Source organism: Prionailurus viverrinus, chromosome D1 (genome assembly GCF_022837055.1).
Source record: "Prionailurus viverrinus isolate Anna chromosome D1, UM_Priviv_1.0, whole genome shotgun sequence".
In the NCBI taxonomy this organism is placed as follows: domain Eukaryota; kingdom Metazoa; phylum Chordata; class Mammalia; order Carnivora; family Felidae; genus Prionailurus; species Prionailurus viverrinus.
In genome coordinates this window covers 55,624,561-55,651,165 of record NC_062570.1, presented here as the reverse complement: position 1 = coordinate 55,651,165, position 26,605 = coordinate 55,624,561, and the positions used below count along the sequence as shown (strand labels likewise).

At 38.8% G+C, this 26,605-nt stretch overlaps 1 protein-coding gene across 4 annotated transcripts in view; it reads left to right on the top strand.

Annotated features, from left to right (window-relative positions):
* Positions 1-2,614: 2,614 nt before the first annotated feature.
* The window catches only part of ACER3 (alkaline ceramidase 3), a 190,226-nt gene continuing 166,235 nt past the window's right edge, over positions 2,615-26,605 (top strand). For 2 of the 4 annotated variants that reach the window (XR_007156240.1, XM_047877779.1), the window contains exon 1: positions 2,629-2,874. Coding sequence is in view for 1 of the 4 variants with exons in the window: in XM_047877779.1 (XP_047733735.1) it covers positions 2,772-2,874 (103 nt within the window). In the remaining 3 variants the exon portion in view is untranslated. Of the gene's footprint in view, positions 2,875-26,605 lie in introns of all 4 variants that reach the window. The other 2 variants (XR_007156241.1, XM_047877781.1) reach the window with 2 other exon arrangements.

Below are 26,605 nucleotides of genomic sequence, written 5' to 3'. Positions count from 1 at the left end.
TTTTAAAGATTTTATTGCTAAGTAATCTCTCCACCTAAAGTGGGGCTTGAACCCACAATCCCAAGATTAAGAGTCCCATGCTCTACCAACTGAGCCAGCCAGGTACTCCAGCAAATCACTTTTGAGTATATTTCTGCATATTCACTTTGAATATACAAATATCTGTATATTTATTCATTTATACATTATATACACATGATTCTTATACATATTTAAAAACATACACAAAACAGAAATTTTAGAGGTTGAAATTGAAAAAATGCTTAGAAATAGAAGTTTCCCCAGGCCTCAATGACTTTTATTTCTCTGTATATTACCCTCCTGGATTCTTCCTATATTTACCTCCGTGTGTTCCCAGCACCCAGCCAAGGGCCAAGCTCCATGCCTGCTGTTCAAAAGAGAATTTTCAGATATCCTGCTATTTCTATTAAAACACACTGCCTCTATTCCTAGGTTCTGCACCCTGCAAGTAAAGATTTTGCATCTATCGTCTGCTACGGCCACTTTGCAGAGAGGCCATAGGCTCATTTCCCCATTTTCTCTTTTACTTTGATTATACCTTATCCGACTAGTTCCTTTAGAAAATACCAATTGTGCCATCCTTAACTACAATCTTCAGTTCAAACTGCGTGGTCAGGCAGAGTCCTGGGTGGTAGGACCATAAAGAACAGCTAGCAAGTGGGGCACCTGGGTGGCTCAGTCGGTTAAGCACCTGACTCTCGCTTTCAGCTCAGGTCACGATCTCACAGTTTGTGGGATCAAGCCCCCTGCGCTGACAGTGTAGACCCTGCTAGGCATTCTCTCTTTCCCTGTCTCTCTCTGCCCCTCCCCTGCTTGTTTTCTCTCTCTCTCTCAAAATAAATAAATAAACTTAAAAAAAAGTAAAGAAAAAAAAAGAGTGGACAGCAAGGTTTCTGATCAGGATGTATCACTGGAGGATGTGGACAAAGGGCAAGGGAGCTCTTGGGGTGAAAATTAGGCAGTGCTTCAGGAAGCTAATTTAATTAATTAATTTATTTTTTTTTTAGAGAGAGAGAGAGAGAGAGAGGGAGAGAATGAGAGTAGGGAAGAGAGACAGGAGAGGCTCCATGCTCCCTCCATGCAGGGCTCGAACCCATGACCCTGGTATCACAACCTGAGCTGAAATCAAGAGTCAGATACTTAACTGACTGACCCAGTTACCCCAGGAAGCTAGATTTTAAAGGGCCAGTGAGAGCCAAATAGAGAAGAGTGGAAGACAGTCCAGCTGAACAGCAGAGCAAAGGCTGAGATGGAATGGACCCAGTACATTCCCAGCTAAGGAAGAGTTTGTATAGCTGAACACAAGGGGCAGGGATAGTTGTAATTTGTTTTTTAAAGATCCCTCCAGGGGCACCTGGGTGGTTCACTGGTTAAGCATCTGACTCTTGATTTTGGCTCAGGTCATGATCTCATGGTTGTGAGATAGAGCCCCTTGTCTGGCTCTACAGTGACAGAATGGAGCCTGCTTGGGATTCTCTCTCCCTCTCCCTCTGCCCCTCCCATGCTTGCACTTGCTCTTTCTCTTTGCAAGAAAACAAAACAAACCCAAAAAACAAACAAACAAAACCATTTAAACGACCCCTCCAGCAACTCTGTGGAGTATTACAGTCTTGAGGCTGGAAGAAGGGGAGGCTGTTGGTTGCCTGGAGAGTAAGGGCACAATTATAGGTAGATAGTAGAAACCTCTGGGTTTGGAAGCCTGAATTGAGGCATGCAAGCTCTGCTTTAGTTGAATTCTTAAACATATATATATATTTTTTTAATTTTATTTTTGGGACAGAGAGAGACAGAGCATGAACGGGGGAGGGGCAGAGAGAGAGGGAGACACAGAATCGGAAACAGGCTCCAGGCTCTGAGCCATCAGCCCAGAGCCCGACGCGGGGCTCGAACTCCCGGACCCCGAGATCGTGACCTGGCTGAAGTCGGACGCTTAACCGACTGCGCCACCCAGGCGCCCCTTTTTTTTTTTTTAAACATTTTTTTTTTTAAATTAGTTGAATTCTTTTACAGGATCTGAATGCCCTCGCCCTCAACCTCCCCGCCCCCGCCTTTTTTTTTTTTTTTTTTGCTCCAGGGTTGTTGCCCTTTCCCTTTGTTCCCAAGAGACACTTACTTATATCTTTATCAGAAAAGCACTGTTTATTTCCTAGGAGTCCCCGGGGCTGGGAGAGTTCTGTTTCTGGGTTCCGTTTGAGGCCTGCGGTCAAAGGAAGACGCTGAGAAAGACGCTGTGCCTCTGCACAGGTTTTATCAAGCCAGGGCTTGCCGATGGCTTCAACCCAACCCGCCTTAGTTTAATCAAACCACACACACAGACACACACGTACAAAGAGATAGAGTCTCTGACACGTCCAGACAGAAAACAGCCTCAGGGATATCAGAAACCCCAAGCCTACAGCCAGGGGCGTGTCTGGGCGGGACAGGCAGCCTGGGTAACCGTCTTCCCGGTGACCTGATCACAGCCCTTTCCTGGGAAAAGGAACCCCCCCCCCCCCCCCCCACCAGGGGAACCCCTGTGGCCTCGGGGTGGGCGGGGCGCCTCCTGGCGAGGGCGGCCTGGAGGCGCCGGTGGGCGGGGTCTCCCGCCGGGCACTGCCGCTGACGGAGCCGGCCCCTCCCCTAAGGGAGAGAGGGTGGGCGGAGCGTTCGGTGGGCGCGAGAGCAGGGCCCGAGCCGGCCTGGGAGCTTGCCGAGCCGATCGCGGCCAGCGGAGCGCCTGGGCGGCGGCGGCGGCGGCGGCTGCGTGCGCGATGGCTCCGGCCGCGGACCGCGAGGGCTACTGGGGCCCCACGACGTCCACGCTGGACTGGTGCGAGGAGAACTACGCGGTGACCTGGTACATCGCCGAGTTCTGTGAGTGCGGGCGCCCGGGCCTGAGGCGGGAGGCAGGGAGGGAGGGCGCCGGTCCGAGGGGAGACGCCGCGTGAGGAAAGCGGAGGGCGGACCTGGCCGCCCAGGGAGGCACCAGGCCTGGCTGGGGAGGTGGAGTGGGGAGCCCCGGCCTGGGGACAGGAATGGGAGCTTTGCCGAGGAGGGGAGCCGGATGGGGGAATCCAGTGTGTCGGGTGAGGCGTGCGGGGGTCCGAACGGGTTGGGGAGGGTTGAGTTTGGGGATCGGAAGAGAAGTGGGGAGCCCCCCGCTGGACCTGAGGGGAGGCCTGAGGGGCAGGACTGGGGATGGGAATTCCTTTATGACGGGAGCAGTGGGGCAGGCTGGGGCGGCCCTAGAGGAGGTGGGGAGAGTGGAGGATTCTGCTGGTTAGAATGAGGGCCTGGGACACCTGCTCCTACTGTTGCTGCCACCACCTTCGGCCTTAAGGCCACAGGAGAAGGGAACAGGTCCTAACTTAGTCTCACCCCGAACGTGGAAACTCCCAGGTCTTTTCCTTTTTCTCTGTTTTCTTCGGACCTCTTCGTCACCTCCAGGGAAGGTGTCGGGCTCACAGGAGCACAGGGGACCAAGTCCCTGTGCCACTCTGCCTGCTTCCTTTCCTACTACCTAAGGGTTAGAGTTCATTTGAGGACACTACTTCCACTGATTGCACCTTCTGAGGACTTGGGGAAAAATCCTTATCCAACTGCTTGCCCCTGACAGGCACCAATTGCCCCCTAGGTAGGTAGGTAGGTAGGTAGGTAGGTAGGTAGGTAGGTGTGTGTGTGTGTGTGTGTGTGTGTGTGTGTGTGTGTGTGTGTGCGCGCGCATTGCCCCAGCTCTTACTCCACTAGGTAGGTAGGTATGTAGGTAGGTAGGTGTGTGTGTGTGCGTGTGTGTGTGTGTATTTCCCCAGCTCTTACTCCACTAAGTTAGGAGAGCACAGGAAAAATCTGCCATTTCTTTTATGCACTTTACGTGGGTTAAATTTTGAGAGCACAATGTTTGATCCTTCTTCCGGTACCTACCTGTTTCTGGCAAAGTATAGAGAATATATATATATACGTGTATATATACATATATATACACATATACATACATATGTATGTGTGTATATATGTATATATATACACACATACATATGTATGTATATGTGTATATATATATATATACACATACATATGTATATATATATATATATATATATTTTTTTTTTTTTGGCTATTACTGCCGCCTTTTAATTGGACCCACTTTCTCGGGGCATGAAGCAACTCTTCTTAGCTAACCTTCCCATTGCTACCGCCTTTTCCCAGACATTTGTTTGGCTTTGTAGGGAAGAGGCAAGAGTTTCGTGCCAGCTGATCCCACTTGATTCTCTTCACAGTAGTTGACTCAATAAAAAAAGAAACCCGAACTCTTGTTAGTGTTCAAGATGTCAAACCATTCCTTTGAAACCATGATTTGGGCTTAGAGTCATGTTTCCTGAACTACTAAAGTAAAAATTTTTATATAATAATGGAAGAATATGGGCAGAGGGATCACTTGTAGTATAATTACTTGGCAGCCCAAATGTTGGCAAGGAAGCGCTTTACCAATTTGTTGTTAGATCATGTTGGCAAGCCCATACCTGGTCCAGAGAAGGTCCGTGAGAGGAAGGGACTTAAAATCATGCTTTCTGAACTGGAAGCGTGTAACATGGAAGAACAACATGAAGACATTGCCATGGTCTTCAAACATTGGATGGGCTGTCATACAGAGCAGTTAAACTTTCTAAATTTCTCTAGAATGTGGAATTAGAGTATATGGATGGAAACTAACAGTAAGGGGAGAGATTTTGCTTCAGCCTAAGGAAATTTTTTAACTGAAGATAAGCATGGAATGGCTTGCCTGGAGGTGGAGGTCACTGGAAGTGTTGAAACAGACATTACTGAACTAACTCACATGAGTATTTTATGAGGAATTATTTAGTAAAGAAAAGGGGTTGGCTTTAGTTGACCTTTAGGCCCTTTGCATATTTATGGGTGGATATAAGTAATAATGGCTCTTAGTTTAGAACCAAGGATTAGAATCAAGAGAAAACTGACGGTTAAGTCATGTGAGCTATGAGGGTGCAAGATAGCTGTTCTGCCAGATAGCTGTGAGAAATGGGAAATGGCTTTTGGTCTTAATGTCCTCAGAGGAGGAAACTGAGAAGACTGCAGGGTGGGTTTTGACATAGGAATCAAGGGTTGCAAGAAGAGAGTAAGTGAATGTTGGCTGCCCTTTGCACATGTGCCTTGGGAGAAAATTATTTGGAGGAAGTTGAGGTCAAGTCTTTTTACCCAGGAAGCAGAGGGTATCCATCATTTTTTGGAGTAAGAGAATTTAATCTTTGAAGAATATGCTGGTTAATAATGATGTGTTTAAAATAAATACAATTATATCATTATTATGATATTTACATTAATGATAGTAAAGATATTTAATGATAGTAAAGATATTTACATTAATGATAGTAAAGATAATGATGATAATAGCCATATGTAAGTGCTTACTGTATACGACACTTTGCTAAGCACTTCCTCTTCTCTCTTTCAGTCTTTACCTAAGGTTGCAAAAAGTGATGTAGAGATGGTGTTTAAGTTGAGGTCTGATTCTAAAGCTAAGTCATACAGAGAAAGACAGATACCATATGTTTTCACTCTTATGTGGATCCTGAGAAACTTTACAGAAGACCATAGGGGAGGGGAAGGAAAAAAAAAAAAGAGAGAGGGAGGGAGCCAAACCACAAGAGACTCTTAAAAACTGAGAATAAACTGATGATTGATGGGGGGTGGGAGGGAGGGGAGGGTGGGCGATGGGCATTGAGGAGGGCACCTGTTGGGATGAGCATTGGGTGTTGTATGGAAACCAATTTGACAATAAATTTCATATTAAAAAAATAAATAAATAAAAATAAATAAAGATTAAATGAGATAAAAAAAAATAAAGCTACTATATCTTGTACTATCACACACTCATTGTTTTGTCCCTGCATGCAAGAAGTAAGGACAGGTGAAATAGAATACTGTCACAACGGACAAATTGAATAATTATTCATGAACCCCGTCTTTCAGCACTAGGCTGTGTGTATTTTGAGTAATAAAAAGAGGAGTTTGGGGAATTGCATGTTCAGATATGGCAGCAGTTCTTAGTCACTGAAATACCAGAAAATCTTTCTTCTTAACATCCCCCAAGATCATTTCAAATTCCTTTTCTGTTTTTTTTTTCATTTTTTTTTTTTTCAAATTCCTTTTTTGTTTGAGCAGATTGTAAAGGTAGAGGTTTTCTCTTTAGTTGTGAAATAATGTGTTCCTTGATGTGCCAGAAGTTATAGGTACAGGCAGTCCTCACTCTTTATAGTTGTGTAGGACAGCACAAAGGACCTTGCAAGTTAAAACCTGGCAAAGTAGTCTTAATAATCAATGGGAAAAGTTATGATTGTTTTGTCACCTTTAAAATTTTTTTGTCAAGCACTATAAACTCTCTTATTGTTGGTTATAGATATATAGAGAAATGAAAAAATAGTAAAACTAATGTTTAGTATACTATAATTTGAAACATCATCCTTTTCTCACAACCACTTTCTTCATTTATGTGGGTAAGTTTGTCTTCATTAAGTTCCTCTGGCTGCATATCTAGAGTCTCTGGAATGGCAGCAGTCAACATTGTCAGTGTCGGCGGTTTCTTCAATAACTCCGTTTATGTTTGATTGGAATTTCACTTCCAACATTATCACTTTTTGTTTCTTTGCTACACTTTCATCATTATTGGCCATTTCCCTCTTTTGATTATTCATGTTTGTAAAATATCACCTACATTCATCACCAGAGACAAGGAAGCAACTCAGCTACATGCCTTGCTGTCTGTACATGAACTGATTAACAGATGTGCAGTGAATAATCACCAACAGTTTTTGCTTTGATGTCTTATCCATTGTTAGATATTTAGGCAGTTGGGGTGCCTGGGTGGCTCTGTAGTTAAGTGTCCGACTTTGGCTCAGGTCATGATCTCATGGCTCGTGAGTTCGATCCCCGTGTCGGGCTCTGTGCTGACAGCTGGGAGCCTGGAGCCTGTTTCAGATATTCATTCTCTCTCTCTCTCTCTCTCTCTCTCTCTCTCTCTCTCTGTCTCTCCCCTGCTCACACACTCTCTCTCCAGAACAAATAAACATTAAGAAAAAAAAATTTAAAAAAAAAAGAAATTTCGGCAGAGAGTTAATTTTCTCTCAGCACTTTAAATATGTTATTCATTATCTCCTGGCTTTTATCATTGCTGATGAGAGGTCTACCATCAGCTTAATTTTTGTTCCTTCGCAGTTTATTTTGTCAAATCCAGCAACAGACTTTGAAAGAAGTGACTTTTCAAGTCAGTTAGGCGCTGATTGTGATGTGCTTCTATTATTTACATAGTGATTTGTGGACTGAACACCTAGTCGTGAAGTTTGCACTATATTCAGTCACTCACGGTTAATGTACTGTGGTACCTGAAATTTGAATTGTGTTGTTGGGGAATTGGAATTATTTAACTAAACTGTGTACCTGGAATTTGTGCATATTAGAACTCTTTAAAGTGAAGATTTCCTGTGCATTTCTATTCTTTACAACATTCCTAGTGAGTAGGTACGTGGACTTCCCACTTTATTGATGCAGGAAGTGAAGTAAACTGCTCAGCATCATATAGCTATTAAGTGGCAGAAATGGTATTCAAATATGGGTCTGACAATTCTTTCTACTAACACATAGTTCTGTGGGAAGTGGAATTTCAAGCACTGTTAGTTTCATGGAAGAAATGTTACTAAAGGGAGGTGGAAAGGAATCCTTTAATTATGGTCTCAGAGGAGAATTACCCAGATAAACTATAGTGTATAGAATATGCAACTATATAAAGTCACCTGTTCAAGGTGGCTGATAGGCCAGTGGGGGTATAAATAGGTAAGTACTATTAGGCATTTTCTGTTTTCAAGGGAAACGCATTACTCAAAATGTACTTGAAAGAAGAATGTCCCAAATTGATGTATTATGAAGGAGGGTTTATTGGAAAGCCAAAAAAAATTATAATTTCTAATTATGGGTTTTATAGAGGTTACCTCAGTCTGAGGGGGTAACTTAGTAAGACTTTCATGAATGGGGAGAATGGGTGGTAACTTCTGGTAGGACCATCCAGCCATCTCCCTTTTGTCCTTGGGCTAGAATGATTCAATCTGGGTAGATACCATCCTTCTCGTAGCTTTGTTGTCCCCCTCCCCATCCTATTCATAGGAATTGGACAGAAACAAAGTAGGACAACCCTCAGTTTTTATACCATTATTATGGGATTTGCTTAGATGAGGTAAAGGGGTTTTTCTTTGACACTATAGCACAAGACCAGAGAGGCTTCAACCAGCCTCTCTCCCATACACATATGCCACTCAAGGCATCTAGCTGCTAGTGGCTCATTGCTACCTTTCTTTTTCTTTCCTTTTTCCAGGCCCCCTCCCACCCATCTTCTCTGAATTGTAGCCTCAAGTAAGTGAGTGTGCTTCAGGCTTCTTTTGGTCCTGGAGTTCTGTGGGCTGGCAGAGGTGATACTCCTGTCACCTAAGGAAGGCAGTGATTTTCCTGAGGGTTATTGACAGGCAAGCAACACTGCTTCACACATAGCTCAAAGTAGTAAGTCAACTGAAGACTGAGGCCAAGTGAAGGGCCAAATTCAGTGTACAAAAAGATTTAGATTTAATATGTACAAGTCAAAGATTGCCAGTAAATTGTTTCCAGTGTTGTGATGGATGTATATATGTGGTGCGTTGGAATACAAGGAGAAGTTACTCGTTAAGAGCTTAAAGTATAAAAGCTTTATTTACAGTGTTAATACTGGAAGAACAGCCATACAGTTTATTTATTTATTTAAATTTGTTTAATTGTGCAAAAATGCACATAGAATAAAATTTACCATTTTAACATGTATAGCTTAGTAGTGTTAAGTACCTTCATGTTGTCTTGCAATGAATCTCTAGAACTCTTCATTTTGCAAAACTGTAACTCTGTACCCATTAAATAACTGCCCATTCCTTCTTCCTCCCAGACCCTGGTGACCAGGGTCTCTGTCAATTTGACTACTCTAGGTGTCTCATATAAAGACAGTGCTGTCTTTGTCTTTTTGTGACTGGCTTATTTTATTCAGCATAGTGTCTGTGTAGGTCAATCCATGTTGTAGCATTAGTTAGAATTTCCTTCTTTTTAAAGCCTGAATAAAACTCCATTATGTATATATACTACATTTTGCTTATCCATTCCTCTGTTGATAGACATATGGGTTGTTTCCACCTCTTGGCTATTGTGAATAGTGCTGCCATGAACATGGGTGTACAAATATCTCTTTGTGACCCTACAGTGGAATTGCCGGATCATATGGTGACATAGCAGCTATTTAAACCTGTTCATTAGAAAGAAATCCTTTTATTATTTTCTTTCTTGGGTCCCATGAATTTATTATTATTATTATTACTTAAATTGTAATTTATTATTACTTATATGTAAGTTGTTAATGTACTTTATCTCCATCTTAATTAAATAAAGGTGCATGTAACTGCCAGAGGAGTTCTAGTCACTGTTACCACACTGTATTGATCCACGTGAGGTGTGTAATGTCTTGATATAATTCTAGTTCAAAATAAAACAGCATAATATTTTCACTAAAGCCTGGTTGTGGATAAATATGATTTTTGAAATATTGAAAATAGTAGAAATAACAATAGCGAACATTATGAGACAGTTAATAGATGCAAAGCTCTATGTGTATAGGATCTCATTAGAATCCCTATTATAATCCTTATAATAGCTCTTTTAAGTGAGATTCTTGTTAGTTGTCTTACAAATGTGGAAGTTGAGGGCTCATAGAGGGGTTAAATAATTTTGTACAAAGTTGTTTACTTTGCAAGTGGCAGAGCCAGGATTTGAACTCACACAATCTGACTCTAGAGCACATTCTCCTTCCTTTCTCTCTTTTTCTTTTTTACTTTTAAAATTAGCTTTTCGTGGGGCGGCTGGGTGGCCCAGTCAGTTAAGTGTCTGATTCTGCTGTCAGCACAGAGCCCACTTCAGATCTTCTGTTCCCCTCTTTCTCTGCTCCTCCCCCCCTCAAAAATAAACATTTTTTAAAAATTAGTTTTTTGAGGCATAATTTACTTAAACTGCATCCATTTTAAGTGTATGGTTTGAAAAATTTTGACAGGTGTATATATCTATGTAACCACCATTGCAGTCAAGACGTAGATTTTCTATCACCCTAAAAAAGTTACCCAGCAGAGCACTTAGTTGTAACCATATAGTATACTGCTTGATCTCTGAGGTAGGTACTGTTATAATCCTAATTTGCAGTTAAGACATTACAGTTTAGGAAGATTAAATAACTTGCATAACTTGCCCTCGGTCACACACTATTTTTTTTAAATGTTTGTTTATTTTTGAGAGATAGAGAATGAGCAGGGGAGGGACAGAGAGAGAGGGAGACACAGAATCTGAAGCAGACTCCAGGCCTCGAGCTGTCAGCACAGAGCCCAATGCGGGGCTTGAACTTAAAAGTCGTGAGATCATGACCTGAGCCAAAGTTGGATACTCAGCTGACTGAGCCACCCACGTGTCCCCCTCGGTCACACACTATTAAGTGGCAGAGCCTAAGTGACCCAGGAGCCTTTTGATTCCAAAGATATGTTCTTAATACCATACTTGCCTCTTAATACCATGTTGCCTCCCTTCATTACTACTTTTTCAGACCTCAGTGGGTCCAGGGACCTCAGGTTGGGAACTAGTGGTCTGATGCTTTCATTTTTTTGTAAGAAGAAAGACCTTGAGTATTGAAGTGATTTGCCTAAGATTATGTTACAAATTAGTGGTAAAACCTACGCCAGAATCCATATTCAGTAGTTTTTCAGGGAAATGGTAGCTGCTGAGGAAGATGATGTCAGTGTTGCTGATGTCATATTGTTAATGAGTTACCAGATCATAGGACTTCCTCAGAAGGAAAAGAGCTCCCAATGGGCTAATTTTTATGGTGAAGATACCTAACATCTATAGTATGCTTTACAGCAGTGCTTCTCAGAGGTAAATGTGCATGTTAATTACCTTGAGATCTTGTTAGAGTGCATATTCTGATTAAGTAGGTGTGGAATGTGGCCTTAGATTCTGCATTTCTTATAAGTTCTCAAGTGATTCCAGTGCTTCTGGTCTGGAGCTATACTTGGAAGAACAAGGGTTCAGGTTCACAAAGCACGTTTAATTCTTTTTTTCCTGTGATGTGTAGGTGTTATCCCTGTTTGTATGTAAGGAAACCAAGTTCAAAAGGATAAGTGATTTGTTCAGGATCATAGGGCTGGTACTGGAACCTATGTTTCTAACTTTGAAAACCAAGCTAGGTGTTGAAACCCTCCAGCCCCCTATTCACAGTAACAAGACTGAAAACACTGCATGTGAAGGAGAGCTTGGAAGTGATTGTCCTGGGTAGTAAGCAAAATTGAACTTAAAATTGAACTTACTTTTTCATTTCAGAAAGTTTTCATTCTCATTTGCTCCTAACACTTTTGCCAAGCTCAAACCAAACCACTTTTTAGACTTAAGTCTGTAGTTAGTAATTAGTGTTTAGTAGTACTTGAAGGCTGAGAGCATTTTTGAAGTCTCATCCTAACTTAGTTTTACCCATGTTGTCAAAGATACTAACTAGGAAGAATTGTCATTTGGTAGCACATGTTGGAAGAAATGATAGATTTTTATTGTTTTAATGGAACAGTAATTGGTGGGTGGGTAAATAAGAAGAACAAATACCTCAAATAATAAATTGGGGAACTTTACTAAGCCAGAATACATAGAATAGTGAACATTTAAATGAAAATCTTGTCCAGTGCATTATTATCTTAGGTTAAAATTTTAAGTTGTTTCTTTGATTTTGGGTTCACCCTGTTCCTTTGCCAACTGTTTCCCAGTCAGTGGGGAAAAAAAAAAAAAAAGCCCTGACTTGGAGGGTTTTAGGTAATGCAGAGATCATTTTAAAAGAAGTAGGGGCATGGAGACACATTTTAGGATTTTAGGACCCAGCAAAATGATAGAGCCCAAAAGAGACAGCAAAAGCAGTTAATGGGACACAAAAGTCCTACATGTTTTACTGTGGGGAAAGTACATAGTATAATGACTTGGAGTCTGAATCAAGATTCCTATTTGTTGCATCGAATGTGTTGTGACTTTGGGCAGATCCCTTAATCCTTCTTTGTATCAGTGTATTTTCTCTTTTTTTTTTTTTTTTAATTTTTTAATGTTTATTTTTGAGAGAGAGAGCGAGCGAGCATGAGCAGGGGAGGGGGGGAGAGAGAGAGAGGAAGAAACAGAATCCAAAGCAGGCTCCAGGCTCTGAGCTGTCAGCACAGAGTCCGACGTGGGGCTTGAACTCACAGATCATGACCTGAGCCGAAGTTGGACGCTTAACCTACTGAGCCACCCAGGCACCCCATGTATCAGTTTATTTTCTATAATATGAAAATAATGATATCCAAGAGGGTTATGAGAATTAAATGGCATGATACACTTGAAAGTGTACAGTGAGGTGAAGCGCCTAGCAAATACTAGGTGCGCAAAAAATGTTAGTTGAATTCCCTAATTCAACTGAGCCTGGGTGGCTCAGTTGATTGACCAGCTCTTGGTTTTGACTCAAGTCATGATCTCATGGTTCATGAAATTGAACCTTGTGTGGGCTCTGCACTGACAGTATGAAGCCTGGTTGAGATTCTCTTTCCCTCTCTCTCCCTCTCTCTCTGCCCCTTCCCTGTTTATGCTGTGTGCATGTGCTCGCTCGCTCTCAAAATAAACAAATATTTAAAAAAATATTAGCTGAATTGGGATCTAGTGAAAATAAGTTTTAAAAAAAATCATACTGTGTTATAGTTGTGGCCTCCTCATCTGTGATGGTTAATTTTTTCTGTGAACTTGGCTAGGCTTTCGTATCCATTTATTTGATCAGATACTAATCTAAGTGTTGTTATGAAGGTATTTTATAAATGTGATCAACATCTACAATCAGTTGACTTTAAGTAAAGATTACTTTCAGTAATATGGGTGGGCCTCATCCCCTCAGTTGAAAGGCCTTAAGAGCAAACACTGAGTTTGGGGGAGGTAGAGGAAGGTTAAACTTTTCTGGGGGGACGTCTCCTCCTTGACCTAATTGACTCCTTGCTTTAGTGGGCCTTTCCTCTCTTCTCTTTTCCTCCCTTTCATCTTTCTTTCATTTGTTTGAATATATTAAGAATATACCAGAATTTTTAGATGTTTTCAGTGGGATTGCTTTTGCACATGATGTTCCCTTGTCATTTGTAGCTGCATTCTCTCAGTGGATACCTCTCTTCTATTATTATTATTATTATTATTATTATTATTATTATTATTTAATCTTTATTTTAAGTAGGCTCCATGCCCATCGTAGGGCTTGAACTCACCATCCTGACATCTAGAGTTGCATGCTCTACCGACTGAGCCAGCCGGGAGCCCCAGTAGATACCTCTTTAAACCTTGATTGATTACTCCTTACAGTTAGGTGCTTCTGTTTTCCTTAGAGGACTTTCTGTTGACAGAAGGATAGAGACCGAATTCTAACATGGCATGAAAACCCCTTTTTTTAAATGAATATCTTTACAACAAAGTCGGAAGAATTTTGCAGTGACTATCTGTTCAACTATTGTCTAGATTCTACTATTAACGTTTTATTATGCTTTGTTTTGTTGCATGTCTACCCAGTTGCCCATTCTTCTATCAGTTCATTTAAATTTTTGACATTATTAATTTCAAAGTAAATTGCAAACATCTTTATACTTTCCCTTAAATCCTTCAACATACATATCATCTATTAAAGTTCAATTCTTTGTTTTTTTCTTTGGAGGTAAAACTTATATTTGAAGTAATGTGCAGATCTTAAATGTATATTTGCTGAATTTCAAGAAATTGATACATTTGTGTAATCAAAACCTCTATTAGAATATGGAACTTTAGCATCAAGTGAGAAGGTTCTTCATGCCCCTTCCCTGTTAATTCTTACCTCCACCTTCCCCTTCTCTTCAGGGCTACCACTATTCTGATTTTTTTTCCCCCACCATAGATTAGATGTGCCTGTTCTAGAACTGTATGTAAGTGGAGTCAAACAGTATTTACTGTTTAGTATAAGATTTCTTTCTTTTTTTTTTTTTAAAGTTAATTTATTTATTTTGAGAGATAGAGCATGTATGCATGCACATTGGTTGGGGAGGGGCAGAGAGAGAGAGAGAGAGGGAGAGAGAGGATCTCAAGCAGCCTCAGTGCCGTCAGCGCAGAGCCTGACAGGGACTCAGTCTCACAAACCATGAGATCATGACCTGAACCAAAATCAAGAGTCAGATGCTCAACTGATTGAGCCACCCAGGCACTCCTGTGTAAGACTTCTTTCACTCAGCATAATGTTTTTGAGACTTCAGCAATGTTGCATGTATTGGTAATTCCTTTTTATTGCTGGGTAATATTCCATTGTATGAATATACCACAGTTTATTGATTTACCTACTGATGAACACCTTGCTGTTTTAAGGTTTGATAATTATGTATAAAGCTGCTATGAACATTCTTGTACAGGTCGTCTTGTGGATATGTATTTTCATTTCTCATAGGTAAATACTGAGGGTTGGAATAACTGGGTCATAGGTGGTTGTGTGTTAAGTTTTATTAGAAACTACCAGATCTTTTCTCAAAGTGGTTGTAACGTTTTACATTCACAGCATTTCATCCACTTCCTCACTAACATTTGGTTAGTCTTCAATTTTTGCCATTCTGGTGGTTGTGTACTTTTAGCTCATTGTGGTATCCAGTTTATTCTAAACTCTTCAGTCTGTGTTCCTCCTTTTCCCTATAATTCCTGCTTTCCCTACTTACACTGTACTTTTGCCAAAACAGCCTGTTTACGTATTACATTTATATTCCTGTGCACCTTTCATTGTATGTGTTTTTCCCATGAGAGATAATAAATTGTTTTTTCTTATTTATTTATTTATTTATTTATTTATTTATTTATTTATTTATTTAAGAAATTGTTTTTTGAAGCCATCAAGTTTGGGGGGTGGTTTGTTATTCAGCAGTAAGTCACTGAAACAGTGTCTAAAGTTGAGTTTTGAGCAATTTTGATTTCCTGTTGTGTAAACTCCGAGTATGCCAAATTACATCATGCTTTTTATTCTTAGAAGATGAAACTTTAAAAAGAATAATAAAGTTTAATATAGGCCCTCTATCTGAAGATTTCAAAGAATTTTTATAAGCATCATTTTATTTATCCCTATAATGTACTCATGAAACTCAAAAGAGGTATTTTGCCCAGTGAAAGTACATACGTACTTCAAGGTTGAAATAATTCAATTGCATGACTGGAAAAATCTTTGACTCATGATAGGTGTGGACTCTTTTAAAGTACTTTAACTTTTCAGAGCAAGCTGCTTTTAACAGCAAGAGGAAAGACTGAATGAACTCAGAAAACAAAACAGAACTCTAAAAATTATGCATGTTAAAATCTTGACACTGTTATAAAAATTGTTTTATGATTGGAATTCATTCATTTACTCATTTATACAAAATGATAAGGAGGTATTCTAGATAAGATAGTATTCCCAAAATGAAATATATGGTTTTAGGCTATTTTACCTGCTGGGTAGCAATCCCTCCTCCACCCTCCCCACCCCCCTTGTAAAGTAGACATGAGGACAGTCTGGTCTTATTGTCTGAAATCCAGTTGGTCACTGGAGTTCATTCAGTCTTGCCAATCAGATGGATGTTCTCTCTTCTTTCACTATTGTAGGAATGTCCAACTTAAAGCTTGACGATTGAAGAGAATTATGACCTTGATAAAGGAGGACTGTTCTTTGGTTAAGAGCATTCATTAAATAATAGCTCCCTCTTTGCCTTTCCCTCATTCCATATTCTTCCTTTTTCTCCAGAGGTAACTGCTATCCTTAATTTAGTGTTTATCATTTCCTACCTTTTTACCACTGTGTGTTTCTAAAGAATATACTGTTTAGGTTTGCTTGTTTTAATTTTACATAAGTGGAATTGTACTATATATATGTATGTGTGTGTGTGTCTCTGTGTGTGTGTGTGTATTCTTCAACTTGCTTTTTTCACTCAATTTGTGGTCAAATATGTATCATCCATATTCCCAAGAATCTTCTCTGTTGATGGGTTTAGCTATAGTTCATTTATTTTTACTGTTTAGAATTCCACTATATGAATATATGGATTTATCCATTCTTCAGTCATTGGATATTTTGTTGTTTTCAGGTTTTTGCTGTTACAAATGTTATAACATTTTTGTACATCATCTGGTACACACAAATTTGAGAGTTCTTGTGTCTATTGAGTAGTATAATGGTTAGATTGTAGGGCATGCCCATATTCAACTTTTACTAGATATGAAGTGCTCAAGCTTTTTTTGTCTCATCTCCTTTATACATTTAAAAATTGTTGAGGACCCTGAAGAGCTCTGTGAGTTAAATCCTTTAGTGTTTACTGTATTAGAAGTTAAAATAAAAAGATTTAAATTTTTTATTAATGCACTTAAGATTCATGCTTGTGAGAAATGAGATTTCACCATGTTGTATCAGTTTATTCCTTTTTATTTAATTTTTAAAAAATTTTCAAAAGATTATTTTTGTTATCTCCACACCCAGTGAGATTTAACCATGTTGTTGTATCAGTAGTTTATTCCTTTTTTATTTAATTTTTAAAACATTTTTTAAAGATTATTGTTCGGTTATCTCCACACCCAACGTGAGGCTTAAATCCACAACCCCAAGACCAAGCGTTGCATGCTGCACCAACTGAGCCAGTCAGGCACCCCAACAGTTTGTTCCTTTTTATTGCTGATTAGTAGTCTACTGTATGGAATATACTAGTTTGTTTATCCATTGCCCTGTTGATGGATACCAGGACTATTTCCAGTTTTTGGCTATTGTGAATAAAACTGCTGTGAACATTTTTATACAAGTCTTTTCATGGATATATATTTTCTTTTCTTTTCCTTTCTTTTTAAGTTTATTTATTTACTTTGAGAAATACAGCGTGATTGAAGGAGGGGCAGAGAGGGAGAGAGAGGTAGACAGAGAATCCCAAGCAGGCTCTGCACTGTCAGTGAGGAGCCCAGCCCGATGCAGGGCTTGAACTCACGAAACTATGTGTGGGTCATGATGTGAGCTAAAACCAAGAGTCCAACGCTTAACCAACTGAACCATCCAGGTGCCCCAGCATAGACATACATTTTCATCTTTCTTGGGTAAATTCATGGGAGTGGAATTGCCAGGTAATAGAGTTGGTTTCCGTTAAAAGACTGCAAGACTTTTTTCCAAAGTGGTATCTCATTTTATTATAGAAGTTTTAGGTGTTCCACATCCTCAACAACATTTGGTGTTATTCTTTTTGAAAATTTTATCCACTCTGGACTATATGTAGTGGTCTCTCATTGTGGTTTTAATGATCATTTACCTGATGAATAAAGATGTTGAGCACATTTTCATTGCCTCTTGGACATTCCTGTATCTTCTTCTGTGAAGTGCCTTTTGCCCATTTAAAAAATCTGTTGTCTTTAAAATTTTTCTTTTTTTCTTAATTTTTTTAACGTTTTATTCATTTTTGAGACAGAGAGAGACAGAGCATGAATGGGGGAAGGTCAGAGAGAGAGGGAGACACAGAATCCGAAACAGGCTCCAGGCTCTGAGCTGTCAGCACAGAGCCCGACGTGGGGCTCGATCTCACGGACTGTAAGATCATGACCTGAGCTGAAGTTGGTCGCCCAACTGACTGAGCCACCCAGGCGCCCCTAAAATTTTTCTTAATTGAAGTATAGTTGACATACAAAATTTATTAGTTTCATGTGTGTAACATAGTGATTTCAACATTTATATATATTATGGAATGCTTGTCATGGTAAGTGTAGTTGCCATTTGTCACCATCCAAAGCTGTTAGAGTATTATTCCCTAGGCTGTACTTTTTTTCATCCCCATGATTTATTTATTTTATAACTGAAACCTCTTAATCTTATTGAAATCTGGTACCTCTTAATCTTATTGAAATATTTCATCTATTCCCCCCATCCCCTTCCCCTCTGGCAACTACCACTTTGTTCTTAGTATTTATGAATCTGTTTTTGTCTGTTTTGTCTGTTTTATTTTTTAGATTCCCCATGTAAGTAAAATCATATGGTATTTGTATTTGTCTGACTTATTCCACTTAGCATAATACCCTCCCTCTGGGTCCATCCATGTTGTCAAAAATGGCAAGATTTCATTCTTTTTTATGGCTACATAATATTCATTTGTGTGTGTGTGTGTGTGTGTGTGTGTGTGTGTGTGTGTGTGTGTTTGTGTGCATCCACATCTGTTTATCCATTCATCTTTCAATGGATACTTGGATTGCTTCCATATCTTGGCTGTTATAAATGTTGCAGTAAACAGAGGGGTGCATATATCTTTTTTAATTAGTTTTTTTCCATTTTCTTTCTCTACCCAGAAGTAGAATTACTGAATTTTATGGCATTTTTTTTTTTTTTTTAAATTTTTGGAGGAACCTCCATACTGTTTTCCGTAGTGGCTGCACCAACAGTATACAAGGGTTCTCTTTCCTCTATATCCTCACCAATGCTGTTCTTTCTGGTCTTTCTGATATTAGCCATTCTGACTGGTGTGAGGTGATAATCTCATTGTAGTTTTGATTTGCATTTCCCTCATGATGAGTGATGTTGAGCACCTTTTCATGCGTCTGTTGGCCATCTGGATATCTTCTTCGGAGAAATGTCTATTCAGGTACTCTGCCCATTTTTTAATTGGATTTCGTAGAGTTTTTTTGGTGTTGAGTTGTATGAATTCTTTAACATATTTTGGATATTAACCCCTTATCAGGTATATCATCGTAAATATCTTCTCTCATTTAGTATGCTGCCTTTTCATGTTGTTGATGGTTTCCTTTGCTGTACAAAAACTATACATATTTAAAGTGTATGATTCGCCAAATTTTGACAGATGTACTCCCATGAACCCATCACCACAATCAAGATTTGAACATACTCATCATCCCCAAAAGTTTCCTTGTGCACCTTTGTTGTTTCATTGGTGGTTTCAGGTAGGAGAGTAAATCTGGTCATTGTTATTCTATCTTGGGTGGAAGTGTAATGTGCATTACTTTTAATTCTGTCATTTATATAGGCCATCTTGCTTGTTACTGTTCTCTATTAGAATAATCTTTCTTGCTTATATGGCAAGCTTGCTGCATTAGGTATCTTCATAAAATTGTTCTACCAGCTATGAGACTGGTACAAAGCCATGTGTACCATCAGTAAATGGTTTGCTTCTTTAAGAGATTGGACAGGAGTGCCTGGGTGACTCAGTTGTTAAGCGGCTGCCTCTTGGTTTTGGCTGAGGTCGTGATCTCATGGTTTGTGAGATCAAGCCCTGCGTCAGACTCTGCTCTGAAAATACGAAGTATGCTTGGGATTCTGTCTCTCTCCTTCTTTCTCTATCCCTCCCCTGCTTGCACCCTGCCCTCCCCACACACTCTCTCTCTCAAAATAAATAAATAAACTTAAAAAAGAGAGAGATTGGGTAAAATATGGCCCTAATTTTTAAAAAATATGAAATTTAAACTATAGAATTTATGCTTTAAAATCTATTTTGTTTCGGGGTGCCTAGGTGGCTCAGTTGGTTAAGCATCCAACTTTGGCTCAGGTCATGATCTCATGGTTCATGAGTTCAAGCTCCGAGTTAAGCTCTGTGCTGACAGCTCAGAGCCTGGACACTGCTTAAGATTCTATGTCTCCCTATCTCTCTCTCTGCCTCTCCTACCCCTCTCTTTTTCTTTCTCTCTCAAAAATAAATAAACATTAAAACAATTCTTTCAAAATCTATTTTGTTTCTTTTGCGTGGCATTTTTTTTCCAGGCTTTTATTGTCAGCTATTGTGTACTCTTATGTTTAAGGTGTTTATCTTGTAAATAGCAGATAGCTGTCCTCTTATTTTTGTAATTTTTTAAAAATTTTATTTTAGAGAGAGAGAGAGAGAGCATGGGAGAGGGGCAGAGGGAGAGAGAAAGAGAATCTTAAGCAGGATCCATACTCACCATGGAGCCCGACGTGGGGCTCAATCCCACGACCCTGGGATCATGACCTGAGCCGAAATCAAGAGTTGGACTCTGAACCAATTGAGTCACCCAGGCGCCCTTCTCTTATTTTAAAAATTCAGTCTCATTTTCTATCTCTCTGTGATTACTGATTTACCCTGATTATTGATACATTTTTATTTATTTCCACCCTTTTTAATGCTTTTTATTCTATATTCTCCTGTATTTCTTGCCTTCTTTTGGCCGTGATAGGTTTTTTTAAATTCCTTTCTCCTCTCTGCTGGATTGGAAACTACTGGTTTGTTCTAGTTCTTTTTTACTGGTGCTTACTTAAACATTTTTTGAATACATGTTTGACTTAAAATACAAACTTTTCTTCTCCTTTTAGATAATTCAAATAAGCTACTTTAACTTTGTATATGCTCCTCCTAAGTTACATGCTATTGTTATTCAGTATGTATTAGTCTTTGATGCATAACAAATTTCCACAAATGTAGTGGCTTAAAGCAACACAAATTTATAATCTCACATTTTCTATAGGGTAGAAGTGTGGGCCTGACTTAACTTGGTTCTTTGCTTAGTCTACAAGGCTGCAATCAAGGTGTTGGCTAGGGCTGTGGTCTCATCTGAAGCTTGAATAGAGAGGACTTCATTAGCAGAATTTGGTTCCCTGTGGTTGTAGAATTGAGGCTTCAGTTTCTTGCTGGCTTTTGGTTGGAGGATACTCTTCGCTCCTGGAGGTTGCCCTCAGTTCCTTGCTACATGGGACCTCTAAAATAGGCGAAATAAAATAGGCGACCCAACAATGTGGTGGCTTGCTTCTTCAATGCCAGCTCACTATGGAACGACTTTCTTACTGTTTTTCTGTACTAGTGGGTGGTTACTTTTCTGTTTCACTTAACTACTGAGTAGGTAGTCCCTCATGCATCTCATATAGATGATCTCAGATCCAGTTCCCATCCTTCCATGGTCCAGTGCCTCATCTCTTATTCCTATGTGAGCGCTGAAACTCTACTTCCTACGGTAATGAGAAAGGCAATTCACTGCCATACCTGTTTCTGTCTGTAGGACAGTCATAACCAGGTATCATATTGATTTTCAGATTCTTCTCAATTTTTCCCTCTGGGAATTACCTTTAGTCTTTTGGGAGTTGAGCTGTGCATTGAAAAATATATTCTTAAACTTTATCTAGCATATCTAGGTATTTGTAATGAGAGGATTTTTGGGTTATCTGCCATATTGCTCAATAGCTATTTCTTCATTTTCTTTTAGCTAAAGATTCATACATTTCAAAGCTGGAAACAGTATTAACTATATATACATGTAAAATAGGCATACTTACAAATGTATAAGATAAGAGTTTCTGATAATCAGTTTTGCCCATGTGGAATGTAGAATTGAGAAGTATAATGGAGAAAGACTTTCATAATCCGGCCTTGATGACTTTTCTGATGTAATCTCTTGCCTCTCTAAACACTTGCACTTTATACTTCAGCAGTATAATTCAGCTTTTATTTCCTCCAACACAGACTGCAGCTTCATAGTTTCCTGTGTTTGCATACATTATTCTTTCTGTCCAGAACGTCCTGTTTATCTCTCTCATTTCTCTTTACTTGGTTAATTCAGCCTTTTTTTCTTTACATTCATTTTTTTTCTCTTAAGCATTTTTAATTATTATATTTTTCATTTTTAAAGGTTCTGTTGTTTCTTTTTCACATCTGCCTGACAACTTTTGATAATTTTTTTCTTTGGTTATTTTTTATTGCTTTCTTTCATTTCTTTAAACATCAAACATATTTAGTGTCTTATATCCTTAAATTTCAGTGTGTTTCATCTTTGCTTGTCTGTTTCTGTTGCTTGTTGTTTCACTGTTCTTCCTTTATGGTTGCATGTTTCCTTATGTTTTCTTGTGATTTTTTTTTCCTTTGAGGGAGAGTGCAAGTGAGCGAGGGGCAGAGAGAGAGAGAGAGAGAGAGAGAGAGAGAGAGAGAGGGAGAGAGAGAGAGAAAAAGAGAGAAGCAGGGCTCACCCAGGGCAGGTGTTTTACCTGAAGCGTGGCCCATGTTCACCTGGAGCAGGGCATGAGCTCACCCAAAATGGGGCTTATGCTCACCTGAAGCGGGCTCGTGCTCACCCAATATGGGACTCGAACTTACAAACTGTGAGAACTCATGAACTGAGCTGAAGTCAGGTGCTTAACGACTGAGCCACCCAGGTGTCCTGTGTTCTTGTGACTTTTGACCATGAGTTCATTTTTTTGCAGACTTGGGAAATCTTTGAGGCCTTGTTAGATTATAAAGTCTATGAAAGGAGGGGCCCTTGTTCATTGCTGTATCATAGGGCTTCTTACAATGTTTACTACATGAGGTTTTCACTAAATATTTATTGATGAATGATGTGTGTACATTTCCCATAGTATTGTAATTATTTATATATATGCCTATATTCTCCACTATATTAATAATGCCTTAAGTTAAAAATCTTTTTAGCTTTAACTCCGTATCCATAGCACTTAGCACAGTATCTAATATAGATTAAGTTCTCAGTAAATGTTAATTAAACCAGTGAGAAGTTGCTTGACATATTCTGACCATTGTAATATATAAGAATAAAAAAGATTTATTTTGTCTGGTTATCATTTTGAAGCCATTGTCTAGTGGAGGCACTAGAGAGATGATGAATCAATTCAGGTAACCAGTAGTATGCCTTCATCATGATTAATTAAAACAGAACCTTTTTCCAGACTGAACTACAAAGTCAGAATTTTTTTTTTTAAGTTTATTTATTTGAGTAATTTCTACCCCTAACATGGGGCTTGAACTCATGACCCCAAGATCAAGGGTTGCATGCTTTTCCAACTGAGCCAGCCTGGTGCCCCTAAAACCAGAACTTTTAAAGTCCGGTGTCACTGAAGGCTGATTGCATCATCATCATTCACTGATTTCAAGGCATTGTGAATATACAAGAATATACAAAGTGTTCAACAAATATTTACTAAATACCTACTATAGGTATATTACTTGGCAATGTTGTATGTTCCCAATTTATGTGCTAGGTAAGGTATAAATTTCAAAATGCAAAAAGGTGACTAGCACAAAAGATAAATGATTCATTTCAGCAGTGAACAAATTGTCTTAAGACAGTATCATTTCTTTAACCATATGGATCATGAATGAATAAATTCTATAGAGGTTGAGGTAAGTCTAGTATAGTTGCCAGAATTACATGGTTTGCTTGTCTCTTAAGAATTATTAGTATACGGGAATGCAACTGTGGAAAACAGTTTGGAGGTTCCTCATAAAACTAAAAATAGAACTACCCTACGACCCAGCAACTGCACTACTAGGCATTTATCCATGGGATACAGGTGTGCTGTTTCAAAGGGACACATGCACCCCCATGTTTATAGCAGCACTATCGACAATAGCCAAAGTATGGAAAGAGCCCAAATGTCCATCAGTGGATGAATGGATAAAGAAGAAGTGGTATATCTATACAATGGAGTATTACTCAGCAATCAAAAAAAAAAAAAATGAAATCTTGCCATTTGCAACTACGTGGATGGAACTGGAGAGTATTATGCTAAGTCAGAGAAAGACAAAAATCATATGACTTCCCTCATATGAGGACTTTAAGAGACAAAACAGATGAACATAAGGGAAGGGAAACAAAAATAATATAAAAACAGGGAGGGGGACAAAACAGAAGAGACTCATAAGTATGGAGAACAAACTGAGGGTTGCTGGAGGGGTTTTGGGAGGGGGGATGAGCTAAATGGGTAAAGGGGCACTAAGGAATCTACTCCTGAAATCATTGTTGCACTATATGCTAACTAATTTGGATGTAAATTTTAAAAAATAAAAAAAAGAATTATTAGTATAGACCAACACTCATGATTGTGTCTCTCTCTCTCTTTTTTTTAATGTTTATTTTTGAGAGAGACACAGAATGCGAGTGGGTTAGGGGCAGAGAGAGAGGGAGATGGAGAATCGGAAGCAGGCTCCAAGCTGTCAGCACAGGGCCGGACGCGGGCACCAACTCAGGCTGTGGGATCATGACCTGAGCTGAAGTTGGACACCCAACAAACTGAGCCACCAAGGTGCCCCAATTGTATCTCTTTTATTCTCTTTCTTTTTCCATGATGTGGTGGTAGGAATACAGCTTGTTAAAGAGAAATGAGATTGAATCTAGATATTCCCACTTGGGAGCTTTATGACACTGGGCAGATTCCTTAATCTTGCTATAGCTCAATTTGCTGATATGTAAAATAAGAATAAGACCTAGATCACAAATTGGTATTTTATTTTAGAAAGATTATGTAAATAATGCCACTAGTAGGTTCCAGGCGTATAAACTCAATAGATGTTAGTACTCTCCTGCTTTATATTTTTTCTTTTATTATCTAATTTGTGTGATTTTTTTCACAGTTTCATTCTCTTTATTTTTTTAAATAAAATAAAAATCAACTTTAAAAATAAAAAGTTAGTGTTGAGATTAAAGGTTATGGAAAAGACCGCGGAAATATTCCAGTTATATGTGTGTGTGGGTGTAACAGTTGCTGTTCTAGTTGGATCACAGAGAAACTTTTGTTTGCTACATGGGACACTTGTCTTGGCTGACCTATCTCATTTTCTCTGCTTTTCTTTAAAGCAGTTTTTTTTAGACCTTTTAGGAGCTGACACTTGGGCAGTGAGTATCCTAAAAAAAGTCTTTTCCAGTGGAACTTGGCCCATAGTTATTTGGATAGAATTAGAACGGTTCATTTGAGAGATTTGGGAATTTAAAAAATTTTTTAAAAACTTGTATTTTATAATCTTTAATTTTTTCCTCACTGCTTAAAATTTGATTTAAATTAAACACTATGTGAGGCTTTAGGTTAAATGAAATACATTCATAAACTTATATTTTACTTAATATGTTCTATAGGAACAAGTAGTTGCTTATACTGTTAAAGAATGAAGTACTGCTAAACATTAACAACTAATTACATATTTTCAAAAACAATTCCACAACTCATAGCTTTTCATGTTTAGAAAATACGTGTCTCAATAATTTGTTTTCATTATTCACATTGATCTGGAAGCTGATTAAAATAAATGAATTTTTTGTAAAGTTTATTTATATATTTTGAGAGAGAGAGCATGAGCAAGCGTGCGAGTAGGGGAGGGACAGTGAGAGGGAGAGCGAATCTCAAGCAGGCTTGTGCTGTCAACGCAAAGCCTGATGCTGGGCTTGATCCCATGCACCGTGAAATCAAGCCAAAATCAAGAGTCGGATGTTGAACTGATTGAACCATCCAGGCGCCCAAGAAATGGATTATTTTTAATTTCATTTTCCAGAAAACTGCTTGAAATTACCAGGAGGTTAAAGATATGTAATTTAATAAATATTTAAGAAACATATTTATAACCATCAATTAGAAAGAGAATAAAGTTACTAAGATATTTAAATTACTTTATCTTACTTTAAAATTTCAATTGTTAATTATGATAAAATGAGAAAAGATTTTACTTAATTATTTTTACTTTGTGGATTTTTTTTAAACAAAATGAAATAGGACATTTCTATCCAAATCAGTGTAAGAATAAGAGAAATAGTTTATAAAGTAGAAAAAATCAGGTTATTAGCACCCTTGCATTTGAATCCTGTCTGTCTTCTACAGGCTGTGTGATCTTGTATATATTAGGGCAGATTACTTAATTTTGATTTCATTTTATTTAGCTGTGAAGTTTGATTAAAAAATATCTTACAGGTTTGTTTTGAGGATCAAGTTAGACAAAGTTATGACCTTATGCAATCTAAAGTACCATATAAAATATTCGTTAATGACTTCCTTAAGAATTCAGGATATCAGGGGCACCTGGGTGGCTCAGTCGGTTAGGCCGTCCGACTTTGGCTCAGGTCATGATCTCACGGTCTGTGAGTTCGAGCCCCGCGTCGGGCTCTGTGCTGACAGCTTAGAGCCTGGAGCCTGTTTCAGATTCTGTGTCTCCCTCTCTCTCTGACCCTCCCCCATTCATACTCTGTCTCTGTCTCAAAAATAAATAAACATTAAAAAAAAAACTAAAAAAAAAAAAAAGAATTCAGGATATCAGATTAAGCAGTTAAATTCAAACTTTCTTTTCATCTATGAACTGAAAAAGCATTCATTTTTCTCTTTTAAAATGTCTCACTTTTTGCTATAATTAAGCTCCACCTAACACAGTATCTAAGGCCTATAATAGGTGCTCATATAATTGTGGAGGGAAGGAATGAATATGTTCAACCTCTTGATATCTTGGGAGGCAGCCTATTTTAATTCACAGACCTATATACCCTTAGGCTTGAGTCCCGTTCTGCCCCTTACTGGTTGAGCAAATGTGGATAAGTCATTTAGTCTTTTGACTCTGAGTTTCTCTAGTCTACTCCTTAACAGGGTTACTTTGGGAATCTATTGTTAGTGTATGTGAAAGTATTTATAAACTAAAAAGTAGTACAAAATTTAGAAATTTTTATTTTATTAAGATTGACAGGGATATGAGCTGAGTCATATGGCTTATTTTTACATTCATGGAAGTGTACA